The following is a 14,111-nucleotide window of genomic DNA, read 5'->3' on the forward strand; positions in this document are numbered from 1 at the left end:
TTCATTAAGTACCTATCAGTATCTGAAGACTGTAGACAGTTAAATTGGGAGTGACTGGTTGAAAACAAAACCATGAGGTGGGTGGTGATAGGAACACTGAACTTTTAAGCTCTCTGTTTGTAGTGCTTGAGTAACTTGGGAACACCTCCTTCATCCCGTCTCACGCCTGAGGTGGCCTGGGTGACCGCCGTCTAGTATCTAGCCGGTTGACTCTTGTGGGTTTCACCGTTGTATTGAACCAACCCTCGTCTGCTTTCCAGATTGACGGCAGCGACTGCGAGTGCAGCCCTCCTGGGAAGAACTTCCCTGAGAACCAGACCCTGATCAAGCGCATGATGATTAAGTGTGCGGATGTAGCCAACCCCTGCCGCCCCCTGGACCTGTGCATTGAATGGGCTGGGAGGATCTCTGAGGAGTACTTTGCGCAGGTGGGCTGCCTCTCTGGGGAAGCGCCATGAGTGAACAAGTAAATGACTCTTCCTCAGAAAGAAATGGCTCACCCCTGCCTGGAATAGAATTCTGGTCCCTCAAGAGACTAACTGGCATGGCTGGTCACTACTCAGAGTCTCTCTAGGGGGAAGGAGAGAAACTGAGCCTTTGGGATTCTTTTCATTCTCAAGTTTTTAGATCCTGAACTTCCACAAAAACTGGGAAATCCATTCATTCATCAGATTATTATCTCCACATTGTATTGTGGGAAACACAGACATAGGACACATCTCTGCCCGAGGGTAGCTCATAATGCAGTAGGGGACACAGACATAAATAGGTCCACACAATGTATTTTTTTTTTAAGTGAAAACACTTCTAAAGGAGGGATATGTTAAGTCCTAAGAGTTCAGAAAGGTGTTTTTTTTTTTTTTTCTAAATAAAAAAAAAGGGCTTTTATCTAGAAAGGTGGAAAAGGTGTTAGAACTGGGTTGTTGTTTTTTTTTTTAAGGATTTCAAAATTTAGAAATGAGAAAGGACATTCTGAGAGAACCAAGTGTTATGACCAAAATTAGTAAAGAGGAAACATAGAATTTCTATATAAGAATAGTAACTTTGGCAGTGTGAAGAGTTGCAGAATAACCCAAAAAGTAGCAGACCACAAGATGCCATTTGAAATAGAGGCCTACTTCCAAAGAATAGGCTTTAGGGACTAATGTTTATGATGTGGGACAGAAAGACAAACATATCCCAAGTAGCTACAAGTAATTATTTGGGGAGGGGGAGTGCCGATCTCACTGGAATGTACTACTGAGGCAGGGTAAAGACGAGCCAACGGTGTCTAGAAGGGTTGCCAGAGCAAAAACCAGCTAAGGATGCAGTAAGTTAGCTGTAGTTTTCAAGGATGGGAAGAGAGTCCATGGGAATTAGGACAGCCAGCTCTGAGCTTGCCAGAAAAGGGGAAAAAAAACCCAAACCACTCCTTGAACACCGGTGGATATTTTAAGGCTGCCTGATTGACTGACCTGAAATGAGCAAGCTGAGCTGGAACTGGTAGGAGACCATTAATGGGGCTTTCTAGGACCCACAGAGAAGGCTTAAAATCCTACTCCTAGATATTCTCAAAGTATGTGAATGGGGAATGGGAAAGAACCATTTTTAAGTTCTTTAATGCAATTTCCCCGTGTAGGTGTCCTTTTCCCATAAAGGAAACGTTCACATGACAATGTGACCTAAAAATTGAGTTACAAATGAGGTTTCTGGTCAGCCAGTCTCTGGCTCAGTACACCACCAGTAAATGTGGATTTTAACTTCAGTCCTGTGAATTATGACCTTATTATGCATTATAAACTTCAATGTACAAAATACTCAATTTACACATATCATCAGAATTGCATGCATGACCAGTACAGACAGCCAAACAAGTTTGTCATTCTTTTCAGTAAAAAGTAGTTATTCCATGAAAAAGAGAATCTAGTTCAGCTCAACTGCCTGCCTACTTTTCCTCCAGACAACCATCACACCCGTAGACGTGCAGCACAAGGGCTTTGTATGTACTTCGGATTTTGTCACACAGAATATTTTAAAAAGGTATTTTCAAAGGTCAAATTTAGTAAGGTTAATAATTCTTACTGCTTTAATTTAGACATTCTTAAGTGAAACTTTCTTTTTACACTGCAAGCATGTAACAGTGAATAATACAATGTCTGTTGATACAGCTTGGTGCCAGTGCTTCGATTCGTGCTGAGACATCTGCAGCTTTAAACCCACCATTGCTTCTGTGCCCTCAGTGTAAACTCCACTTAGTATTTAGTAGTATTACTTTGAAAGTTGTCGACCTTGCAATCATGAAAACAGATCTTAGAGAAGAGGGTATGAATCCTGAAATCAGTGCTTTGGTGGGGTGGGGGGGTGGGTAGCTGTAAGATAGTATCCAACACATTTAAGAGTCAGAAGACCTGAATCCAGTCACTGCAGCTCATCAGGTAGTTATGTAAGCCCTGGGAAATGCTGAGCCTATTTCTTGATCGATACAACTGGATTATGACCCCTTTTTCACAGGGTGGTTCTGACAAACTCGATGCTACTGTGACAGCTCCTCGTGTGCCCTACAGCCCTGTGTGTATTATTTCTTACAGACGGATGAAGAGAAGAGACAGGGGCTACCCGTAGTGATGCCAGTGTTTGACCGGAATACCTGTAGCATCCCCAAGTCCCAAATCTCCTTTATTGACTACTTCATAACAGACATGTTTGATGCTTGGGATGGTAAGATGGTTCATGTTTTGTTACCCACAAACAGAATATCTTGTTATGCTTTATAATGATTACCTTTAATGACAGAGGCCAGGACTAAAGGTGTTAAATGTTACTTTTTAAAAAAATGTCAGCTGTTTGTAGCCAGATATGGTGGGGGTACGTGGACACTTTCTGCATCCTCAGCACAGACCATGTGTATGGAAGACTCAATGGATGTCCGGTACCTGGATAAACAAGTGTTGAACTCTTCAAAGGACATATTTCCAAAGCTTAAAGGAGTTTTATTATATCATTGGAGGAAATTCTAGAGAACATAAGTATACTCTGAGTCACAGATTCTTTCAGTAATGTCACCTGATAAACAGCTTTTCACTGAGATTTAATTTTTTTTGATTTTTATGTTGGATTATAGTTGATTTACAATGTGTTACTTTCAGGTATACAGCTAGGTGATTCAGTTACATATATACATATATCCATTCTTTTTCAGATCCTTAACCCATATAGGTTATTACAGAATATTATCTACTGTTGAGTAGAGTTCCCTGTGCTGTACAGTGGGTTCTTATTGATTATTCTCTACATAGTAGTGTGTAGATGGTAATCTCAAACTCCTAATTATCCCTCCCTCCACATTTCCCCTCTGGTAACCATAAGTTTGTTTCTAAAGTCTCTGAGCTTATTTGTTTTATAAATAAGTTCATTTTCGTCCTTTTTTTTTTTTTTTTTTTAGATTCCACATACGGTATTTCTTTCTCTGACTTACTTTGTTTAGTATGATAGTCTCTAGCTCTATCCATGTTGCTGCAAATGGCATTATTTCATTGTTTCATGGCTGAGTGACATTCAGTTCAGTTCAGTCGCTCAGTCTTGTACAACTCTTTGCAACCCCATGAACTGCAGCACGCCAGGCCTCCCCATCCATCACCAACTCCCAGAGCCTACTCAAACTCATGTCCATTGAGTCGGTGATGCCATCCAACCATTTCATCCTCTGTCATTCTCTTCTCCTACCACCTTCAATCTTTCCCAGCATCAGGGTCTTTTCCAATGAGTCAGTTCTTTGCATCAGATAGCCAAAGTATTGGAGTTTCAGCTTCAGCATCAGTCCTTCCAATGAACATTCAGGACTGATTTCCTTTAGGATGGACTGGTTGCATCTCCTTGCAGTCCAAGGGACTCTCAAGAGTCTTCTCCAACACCACAGTTCAAAAGCATCAATTCTTTGGCGCTCAGCTGTCTAGGTTGGTCATAACTTTTCTTCCAAGGAGCAAGCATCTTTTAATTTCATGGCTGCAGTCACCATCTGCAGTGATTTTGGAGCCCCCAAAAATTAAGTCTGTCACTGTTTCCACTGTTTCCCCATCTACTTGCCATAAAGAGATGGGACCAGATGCCATGATCTTAGTTTTCTGAATGTGGGGTTTTAAGCCAACTTTTTCACTCTCCTCTTTCACTTTCATCAAGAGGCTCTTTAGTTCTTTGCTTTCTGCCATAAGTGTGGGGTCATCTGCATATCTGAGGTTATTGGTATTTCTCCCGGCAATCTTGATTCCAGCCCAGCGTTTCTCATGATGCACTCTACATATAAGTTAAATAAGCACAGTGACTATATACAGCCTTGACGTACTCCTTTCCCAATTTGGAACCAGTCTGTTGTTCCATGTCCGGTTCTAACTGTTGCTTCCTGACCTGCATACAGATTTCTCAAAAGGCAGGTCAGGTGGTCTGGTATTCCCATCTCTTTCAGAATTTTCCACAGTTTGTTCTGATCCACAGTCAAAGGCTTTGGCATAGTCAATAAAGCAGAAATAGATGTTTTTCTGGAACTCTCTTACTTTTTCAATGATCCAACAGATGTTGGCAATTTGATCTCTGATTCCTCTGCCTTTTCTAAATCCAGCTTGAACATCTGGGAGTTCACAGTTCACATACTGTTGAAGCCTGGCTTGGAGAATTTTGAGCATTACTTTACTAGCGTGTGAGATGAGTGCAATTGTGCGGTAGTCTGAGCATTCTTTGGCATTGCCTTTCTTAGGGATTGGAATGAAAACTGACCTTTTCCAGTCCTGTGGCCACTGCTGAGTTTTCCAGATTTGCTGGCATATTGAGTGCAGCACTTTCACAGCATCATCTTTGAGGATTTGAAATAACTCAACTGGAATTCCATCACCTCCACTAGCTTTGTTTGTAGTGATGCTTCCTAAGGCCCACTTGACTTCACATTCCAGGATGTCTGGCTCTAGGTGAGTGATCACACCATCATGATTATCTTGGTTGTGAAGATCTTTTTTGTATAGTTCTGTGTATTCTTGCCACCTCTTCTTAATATCTTCTGCTTCTGTTCGATCCATACCATTTCTGTCCTTTATGAGCCCATCTTTGCATGAAATGTTCCCTTGGTATCTCTAATTTTCTTGAAGAGATCTCTGGTCTTTCCCATCCTATTGTTTTCCTCTATTTTTTTGCACTGATCACTGAGGAAGGCTTTCTTATCTCTCCTTGCTATTCTTCAGAACTCTCCATTCAGATGGGTGTATCTTTCCTTTTCTCTTTTGCCTTTCACTTCTTTTCACTATTTGTAAGGCCTCGTCAGACAACCATTTTGTCTTTTTGCATTTCTTTTTCTTGGGGATGGTCTTGATCCCTGCCTCCTGTACAATGTCACTAACCTCCATCCATAGTTCATCAGGCACTCTATCCATCAGATCTAATCCCTTAAATCTATTTGTCACTTCCACTGTATATTCGTAAGGGATTTGATTTAGGTCATACCCGAATAGTCTAGTTGTTTTCCCTACTTTCTTCAATTTAAGTCTGAATTTTGCAATAAGGAGTTCATGATCTGAGCCACAGTCAGCTCCCCATCTTGTTTTTGCTGACTGTATAGAGCTTCTCCATCTTTGGCTTCAAATAATATAATAAATCTGATTTCAGTATCGGCCATCTGGTGATGTCCATGTGTAGAGTCTTCTCTTGTGTTGTTGGAAGAGGGTGTTTACCATGAACAGTGCATTCTCTTGGCAAAACTCTATTAGCCTTTACCCTGCTTCATTCTGTACTCCAAGGACAAATTTGCCTGTTACTTCAGTAGTTCTTGACTTCTTACTTTTGCATTCCAGTCCCCTATAATGAAAAGGACATCTTTTTTTAGGTGTTAGTTCTAAAAGGTCTAGGTCTTCATAGAACCATTCAACTGCTTCTGTAGCATTTCTTGGAGAAGGCAATGGCACCCCACTCCAGTACTCTTGCCTGGAAAATCCCATGGATGGAGGAGCCTGGTAGGCTGCAGTCCATGGGGTCGCTAAGAGTCGGACACGACTGAGCGACTTCAGTTTCACTTTTCACTTTCATGCATTGGACAAGGAAATGGCAACCCACTCCAGTGTTCTTGCCTGGAGAATCCCAGGGACGGGGGAGCCTGGTGGGCTGCTGTCTATGGGGTCGCACAAAGTCGGACACGACTGAAGTGACTTAGCAGCAGCATTTCTGGTCAGGGTGTAGACCGGGATTACTGTGATATTGAATGGTTTGCCTTGGAAACGAACAGAGATCATTCTGTCATTTTTGAGATTGCATCCAAGTACTGCATTTTTTTTGGACTCTTTTGTTGACTATGATTGCTACTCCATTTCTTTTAAGGGATTCTTGCCCACAGTAGTAGATATAATGGTCATCTGAGTTAAATTCACCAATTGTGTGTATCTACATCTGCTTCATTAATCTGTCAGTGGACATTTAGGTTGCTTTCATGCCTTGGCTATTGTAAAGTGTACTACATTGAACACTGGAGTGCATGTATCTTTTTGAATCTTGGCTTTCTCTGGATATATGCCCAGTAGTGGGATTGTTGGGTCATATGGTAATTCTTGGAGAAGGCAATGGCACCCCACTCCAGTACTCTTGCCTGGAAAATCCCATGGAAGGAGGAGCCTGGTGGGCTGCAGTCCATGGGGTTGCTAAGAGTCAGACATGACTGAGCAACTTCTCTTTAACTTTTCACTTTCATGCATTGGAGAAGGAAATGGCAACCCACTCCAGTGTTCTTGCCTGGAGAATCCTAGGGACAGGGGAGCCTGGTGGGCTGCTGTCTATGGGGTCGGACACGACTAAAGTAGCTTTGATTTGCATTTCTCATTTAGTGCTAAGAGTCGGACACGACTGAAGTGACTTAGCAGCATGGTAATTCTACTTTAAGTTTTCTGAAACTCCACATTGTTCTCCATAGCGGCTGCACCAATTTACATTCCCACCAACAGTGTAGGAAGGTTCCTTCCTCTTCACTCTCTTCAGCATTTATTATTCATAGACTGTTTGATGGCTATTCTGACTGGTGTGAGGGTGTGGCTTTGATTTGCATTTCTCATTTAGTGATGTTGAGCTTTTTGTCCATCTGTATGTCTTCTTTGAAAAAATATCTATTTCAGTCCATTTTTTGAGTGGGTTGTTTGATCTAGAGCTGCATGAGCTGTTGGTATATTTCAGATTGATCCCTGTTAGTCACTTCATTTGCAAATATTTTCTCCCATTCTGCAGGTTGTCTTTTGGATTTGTCTATGGATTCCTTTGCTGCACAAAAGCTTTTAAGTTTAACTCAGTCCCATTTATGTCTGTTTTTTTCATTACTCTAGGTAGGAGGTAGATCCAAGAAGATATTGGTGTGACTTGTGGCAACTAGTGTTCTGCCTATGTTTTCCTCTAGGAATTTTATAGTATCTGACTTTACATTTAGGTGTTTAATCCATTTTGAGTTTGTATTGTGTTAGAGAACATTCTAATTGAGTTCTTTTACACTGAGTTGTCAGTTTTCCCAGCACCACTTATTGTAGACACTCTTTTCTCCATCATATATTCTTGTTTCCTTTGTTGTAAATTAATTGATGATAAGTGTGTGGGTTTATTTCTGGGCTTTCTGTTCTGTTGCACTGATCTCTATTTCTGTTTTTGTGCCAGGACCATATTGTTTTGATGATTGTAGCTTTGTAGTATAGTCTGAAATCAGAGAGTCTGATTCCTCCAGCTCTGTTTTTCTTTCTCTTGGTTGCTTTGGCTATTAGGGGTCTTTTGTGTTTCCATACAAATTTAAAAATATTTTTTCTAGTTCTGTGAAGAATGTTATTGGTATTTTGATAGGGCTAGGGATTGCCTTAGAGTAGTATAGTCATTTTCACAGTATTGATTCTTCCAATCCAGGAACATGGTACCTTTCCAGCTGTCTGTGTCATATTCAGTTTCTTCATCAATGTCTTATAGTTTTCAGAGTATAGATCTTTTGCTTCTTTAGGTAGGTTTATTCCAAGGTATTTTATTCTTTTTGATGTGATTATAAATAGGACTGTTTCCTTAATTTCTCTTTCTGGTCTTTTGTTAGCAATTTTTAGTTAAGAGGACCTGTTCCTATTTTAGAAACCAGTGTTTAATGACTTATCCTTCTCACACTTGTGTATTCACCTTAGGCCTAACCTAGGGCACCTCACCTCCAATTCTGATCCCAAATTTGTCCCAGAGAGCCTCAACCTTATAAATGCTCCTAGAATCTAACAGGCTTCTTTGTATTTTTTTATGTCCTTGCAGCCTTTGCACACCTGCCAACGCTGATGCAACATCTGGCTGATAACTACAAACACTGGAAGACATTAGATGACCTAAAATGCAAAAGTCTGAGGCTTCCATCTGACAGTTAAAGCCAGGACAGAGGAGGTGACCTCTGGATCGGCAAAGGGCACTGTGAATCACAGTAGTGTAAGAAGCGTTCCTTCATAATGCAAATGACAGGTATAGGTTAAGGAGCTAATGTTTAATATCTGACCTTGAATCATTCAACTTCCCAAATTTCATTTTTAGAAAACTATGTTCTGTGAAGAAAAATATTAATATATGTTCTTTGGAACAATCACTGAGTGATGGAACACACACATGGCAAAACCCATTGCCCTGCTGTAACCTGTGTGCTCTCATCAAACCACGCAGCTGACTCACTGTAACTAGCAGGGCACGTGCAGCAGACTTGGTGCCCACGTGCCTACCATCTGTGGAGGATGGACCATGAGGCTTTGCTAGTGTTTAGCTCATCCTTTGCCATCAAAGTCTCTATCATGGTTTGGCTTGACTATTTTCCTCAAGAGCATCAATCTAAAAGATGCCTAAGAATATCTAATTTTTAAAAACCTATATAAAATGAGCAAAACAACTGGGACCAAACTGCTGATAAACTAGTTAGTTTCAGAGCCTCCATGGCTAGGTGGTTCTTCTGACTAATGGTGTGACACTCAAATTAGAATACAGCCTTGGCCTAGTGAGTGCCTTCTTTAGACTGGTATCAGCAGCCTGCATAGCCCTCTCTCCCAAAAAAGGATTCATCCTAACAGAAAGCCATCCATGAAGGGGAAGGAAGTGACATCTTGTTTGGGGGTAATCCAAGAGCTTTATTTCTGGTTCACAGAGGCAGTCACAAGGCACTACAGTGAGTGTTATACACAAGCCATTAATCTGACTACCCTTGGACAAGCTTGTTTTTTTAAAAAATTTATATACATTTGCTGTTTAAAATTTTTTATTAGAGCAATCTAAATTTTCTGGGTTTAAGTCCATGGAGTATGTTGTGCCATGTTACCAAGGAGAGAGAGAAGGTTTCAAGGTTCAGATGTTTTTAACCTATCTATATTTACGATCATGCCATTTTGCTTTAATGATGTAAAAAAAAAAAAAAGACTGCAAGATGTGTAAATATATCAGAAAACAGGCGTATGGGGAAGCAGTAAATACTATTTTAAGCTATTAATTGTATGCTAAAAGCTTCTAAAGCACAAGTGCATATTTTTATACAGCTCTTTTCACAACTTTCTGTGATCTACATCAAGTCAGTCTTGAGATTTTCCTTTCTCTTTTACCAGCCAACCCTTCTGTGTATTATAAATATTAGAGATTTAGTAAACAAAATCTTTGTTCTTCTTTTAAATTCTCTGTACTCCATGCTGCATTCCTAAGAGGTATAAACAGAGATTAAATTAACTGAACCAGTAGTTACTTTTTTTCAAATGAAATCTGAATGCAGCATACTTGGAACTCGTACATGGGGGAAAAATGACTTAATCACTACAAAATGTGCCAATGCTTTTTTCTATGTTTTGTACCAAAAAATGCAAACATATATGACAATTCCATGCAAAGAAAGAAATGTACCTAAATTATTTTTGTTAGATGCTAAGAGAACTTGCTTGGTCAGGAGAGCAGCTAGCTTTGTATTGTAATGCTGCATTATGTAAATGTGATGAAAATGTTTTTGTGAAGTACTTGTAACTAAATTCCTACAGCCATTTTTCATTCCTAACAGCTGTTTTTATTTTAACTCTTTGGCCTAAATTTTTCATAATTTCAAATTTCCGGTTAAGTGTTCTTTATTTCATGAGTCACACACTTTGTTTTCAGAACACATTAAATTCAGGATGTCAGAATCCCATTTTAAGGAGTTAAATAATTTGTCTAAGCTTCAGAAGCTTGCTTGAGACAACAATCTTTTCCTGACCATCTCGCTTTTGGTTACATTTGGTAAGTGACATTCATCAGATGTCTGACATTTTTCTATATGAACATTATAGCTGACTCAGTTTCAATTCAGGTTAATTTCATATTAACCCTGCCAGGTACTAAAGCTTTAGCATACCTCTGCTCTTTACCAGTGTAATTTACTATGGTGTAATCTTTCACTGAGTTGGTAATTAAATAGTGCATTCCTAAAAATAGTTTATAAGAAATAGTCTTTTAGATGGTATATGTATCACATAGATATAAATTATTGTCTCATTTACTAATCAGTAAATAAGCTATTTACTAAAATATTCTCTGTTGAGGGGAGCCTTATTAATTTAGGAAAATAAAATCTCATTTAGAGAAAGGTCATATTACTGCTACTACTACTGAACCAAAAGTTATAAAACACTGTTGCCTGGACCAAAATAACACTATAATTTAATTAGGTTATTTTTTTACTTCCAATTTAAGATTTTAAAATTATGCTTGCCTTCAGAGTTAGGATGCCTCATCTATTCAATCCGAAGCCACTCAACTTGACAAAGATAAATACAGTGTCTCTGAAGTTTAGGCTCTTAGGTGAATAAGCCAGAAAATGAAGTGATAAGGGTATTTTTAAGTAAAAATGACAAGGCCCAGTGTACAGTATTATATCTGGTGTTTCAAATATAATAGCACTGAAAGTTAAGCTAGGGAAATGAAAAAAAAATGCATATACTATATATTATGTCAGTTATAGTATTCTTCTAATCTGAAAGTTCAACTTTTAGCAGTAGTCTCCATACAACTAGTGAGCAGCCATCAAGTATGAGTCCCGGCTAGATTCTCCCATCTCATTGTTTTCTCCCATCTCTGACCTTAGGGCATTCATGAAATCAAAACCATCAAGTTTCTCTAAATTTTAATAACAGAGGGACTCACAGTGCTACTTACTTATGCTATTTGCTCCCCAAACTTTTACCTAGGATTTCTAACATTCCTTGTGAATAGATTTGTTTAATCCAGAACAAAACAGGAAAAGCAGTTAAGAATCTATGAATTCCTTTATAATTCACTGAATATCTTATACAATTCAAAAAGAGTTTATAAACTCATGACCTTAAAATGCAGATCCTCCAAAGAAAAAGCTAATTAGTAATAGGGCAAAGTCCATCTATGGAGAAAAATTAAAAGCCTAAAACTGACTGATCAATAATCTGATGCACTCAGACCAAAATGCACGTTGGCTTGGTTAGGAATCCTACCCATGTGCCAATTTCAGGGTGAGATTAGAGGTGCCTCTGTGTAAACACTCAATTATGCCGTAACGTCTTGGCTAAAAGGCCGTGCTGATTTTTCTATTATAAAATGGAGGTTATGTAAATTTTGTATTTCTCCATAAATCTGTTTTCATTGTGAATTAAAACAATGATTGTGAACATTACTTGGTTTTGCTGAAGGGGTGATCATATAAGCCCTTCTCTCTCATTCATATTTTTTTTGAAGCTGTTCACTGATAATGGGAATTGAGCTAACTAGAAGGGCTTACCTGACTGGGCTTGGCACTCATCTGGCATAGAGGACCATAGCTCATCCAGACTTTGCAGGTAGTTAATAACAGAAGCAACTGTCAAAGGTAAAACTAGCTAAAAATTTTTTTACAAAGATTCCATTAGGGTCTGTGGATTCTGTTAGGGGTGTGTGTGATGAATAAACACAGAAAGTGTTCTCTGAGAAGTATCAGTCCTAACACATCAGCCCCCTTGTAGTTACTTCAATAGGATTCTTTCATCAGCAGTTTAACTCCACAGTTAAAACCACCCATTTTTTAATGTATGGGACACTTTTTAATTTTTATCCTTTAGTACCAAAAGGGAGAAACAGTACTCTAAGGCTGATGGGGTGATGAAGCTGATTTAATCTCAGGTAACTGCAAGAAACTACGTTAAGTAAAGCCTGTCTCAAGCATTTCATATTTGAGCCAATGGTAAGATGAATCAGGCACTTTGGTAACACTACTGATCTAGCTCTCATCTCTAACATATATGAGGGGCAGCCGCTGGTCTTGTACCAAATGGGTGTTCAGGCTAGAGGGAAGAAATACACCCTAATAAGATTCCTACTGATTTGAGTTGATAGGGATTTTAGCAGCTAGAATTAAAAATGAATGATATAAACAAACGGTGGTTATTGTTCAGTCACTAAAAGTTGGCACCAAAATTTTTTTTAAAAGCTGATGTTAGAACAGTGAGATTCAGGTTTGTTTCATGGCATCGTGGTAGTTACTAAAGACCAGGGGAATTTGTAGGAGAAAGGATATTTATCACAAGAATTCTTAATCAAACAGGTTCTAAAGGAAACCAAAGAATAAAAAAAATACTATTATTTCTACCTCCTTCCAGGGTCTAGATTCAAATTAAGACACTTAAAACACAGCATTCACCAGTTCAACAACAGACAGTTACTATGGAATCTTCATTTCCTCCAGGAAAGCATCAGTTTTCTAGATAGCTCAAGGTTTAAATTCAAGATATGCTACATCCTATTTATTCTTCAGTGGAGTTTTCATTTTTCTCATAAAATATCTTCCGTAATTATCATGTATATTTATTTCCATTAAAGCAGGTTTCTTAAATAAGTATTTAAAAGAATGACAGGTGGTCACATAGATAAAATATTAGTTTTGGATAACAGGTATTTCAAAATCCAGAAAGGCTAAATGAAAGAAACTACATGTAAAACTTTAAAAATCTAATTCCTGGTGATGAATTTAGTTAGAGGCAATATAGTAACACTAAAGACAGAGAGAGGTTCTGAGTACTATTCTTTTCATTAAGCATAAGATTATACAATTTCTAGTGTAAAATTTAAAGCATAAAAAATTTATCTCTGTGAGGATACTGTGGTATAATTTAAATCTGCTTCATCAGACAGTTGTGCTGAAGTCTGAACACTTTCTGAAAAGTCACTGCTGAAATCAGACCCATTCCTACAATGGTTTCAGGTAACTTATGAGGAAAGTCAAATGAAAAATTTGTGCCATATTCTTTGGTGGATGTACTAATACCTCAGAAGCAAACCTGTTGCTGGTTTGCAGACCCCCCTAAAAATTAAACAAAGTTAAATAAATAATCAATATGGTAATGGTTTTCAGAGCATTTCAGAGCATTACCCTATATTTGATGTTCAAGGTTCATGTACAGGTATTTAAATTCCTTAACCTAGACAGACAGATACAAGTCACCATTCTCCTCTAATTTTTGAAATAACTTTAAACTGCGCAATCCAGATTCTCGTTCTCCATTTTTCCAGAGAATAATGAGGTGATCAGCAGAACAAGTCACTAGTCCATGGTCTTCAAAGTACAGAAACATCTGTAGAAAAAAATTAATTACTGATTATAGGAAATTCAAGGAGAAGAGAAGCGGCCAATACCAAGTAGACTAACATAGGTCCTTGCCGAAATGCATACCGTGGAGAGGTCTTTGGATCTGACTATGAAACTCTGTATCTTTCATGAGAAATTTAAGTGTGGGGGATAGTCATATACAAATAACAAATGCCAGACCCATATCTAACATTTTAATAATCAGAACTTTGTAAACACTACTCAACTACAGAGCTATAAATAACAGCTATTTTTTTTTAATTCCCAAAGTGTCATCTAAATTTTACCATTATCTAATTCTTCAAGAATAGGTTTTAAGATTTTTTTTCAGCAGAAGTCCTGACAAACCTGCTTCATTTAGTCATTTCTGCTGGCCTTCTTATTAATGTAAAAACGGCCACAATAAAATATCTGAATCCCAAGTTCTCCAAGATAAACAGTAGCTTTAGCTCTCTATATAAACAGAGAATAATCAATCCTTAAGCATTTACTGAGTGTTATCTATATGTTTATAATCCCTATCTTC

At 38.4% G+C, this 14,111-nt stretch overlaps 2 protein-coding genes across 8 annotated transcripts in view; one reads left to right on the top strand and one right to left on the bottom strand.

The window, feature by feature from the left end:
- PDE8B (phosphodiesterase 8B) overlaps window positions 1-10,067 on the top strand; it is a 264,149-nt gene extending 254,082 nt beyond the window's left edge. For all 6 annotated transcript variants that reach the window (XM_061430026.1, XM_061430023.1, XM_061430025.1 and 3 more), the window contains exons 20-22: window positions 261-428; window positions 2,568-2,697; window positions 8,263-10,067. In XM_061430026.1, the coding sequence (XP_061286010.1) occupies window positions 261-428; window positions 2,568-2,697; window positions 8,263-8,372 (408 nt within the window). In that variant the 3' untranslated portion in view covers window positions 8,373-10,067. The remainder of the gene's footprint in view (window positions 1-260; window positions 429-2,567; window positions 2,698-8,262) is intronic.
- Window positions 10,068-13,355: 3,288 nt separating this feature from the next.
- The window catches only part of WDR41 (WD repeat domain 41), a 47,479-nt gene continuing 46,723 nt past the window's right edge, over window positions 13,356-14,111 (bottom strand). For both annotated transcript variants that reach the window (XM_061430028.1, XM_061430027.1), the window contains one exon: window positions 13,356-13,571. In XM_061430028.1, the coding sequence (XP_061286012.1) occupies window positions 13,555-13,571 (17 nt within the window). In that variant the 3' untranslated portion in view covers window positions 13,356-13,554. The remainder of the gene's footprint in view (window positions 13,572-14,111) is intronic.

Source organism: Bos javanicus, chromosome 10, assembly GCF_032452875.1.
Source record: "Bos javanicus breed banteng chromosome 10, ARS-OSU_banteng_1.0, whole genome shotgun sequence".
Classification (NCBI taxonomy): domain Eukaryota; kingdom Metazoa; phylum Chordata; class Mammalia; order Artiodactyla; family Bovidae; genus Bos; species Bos javanicus.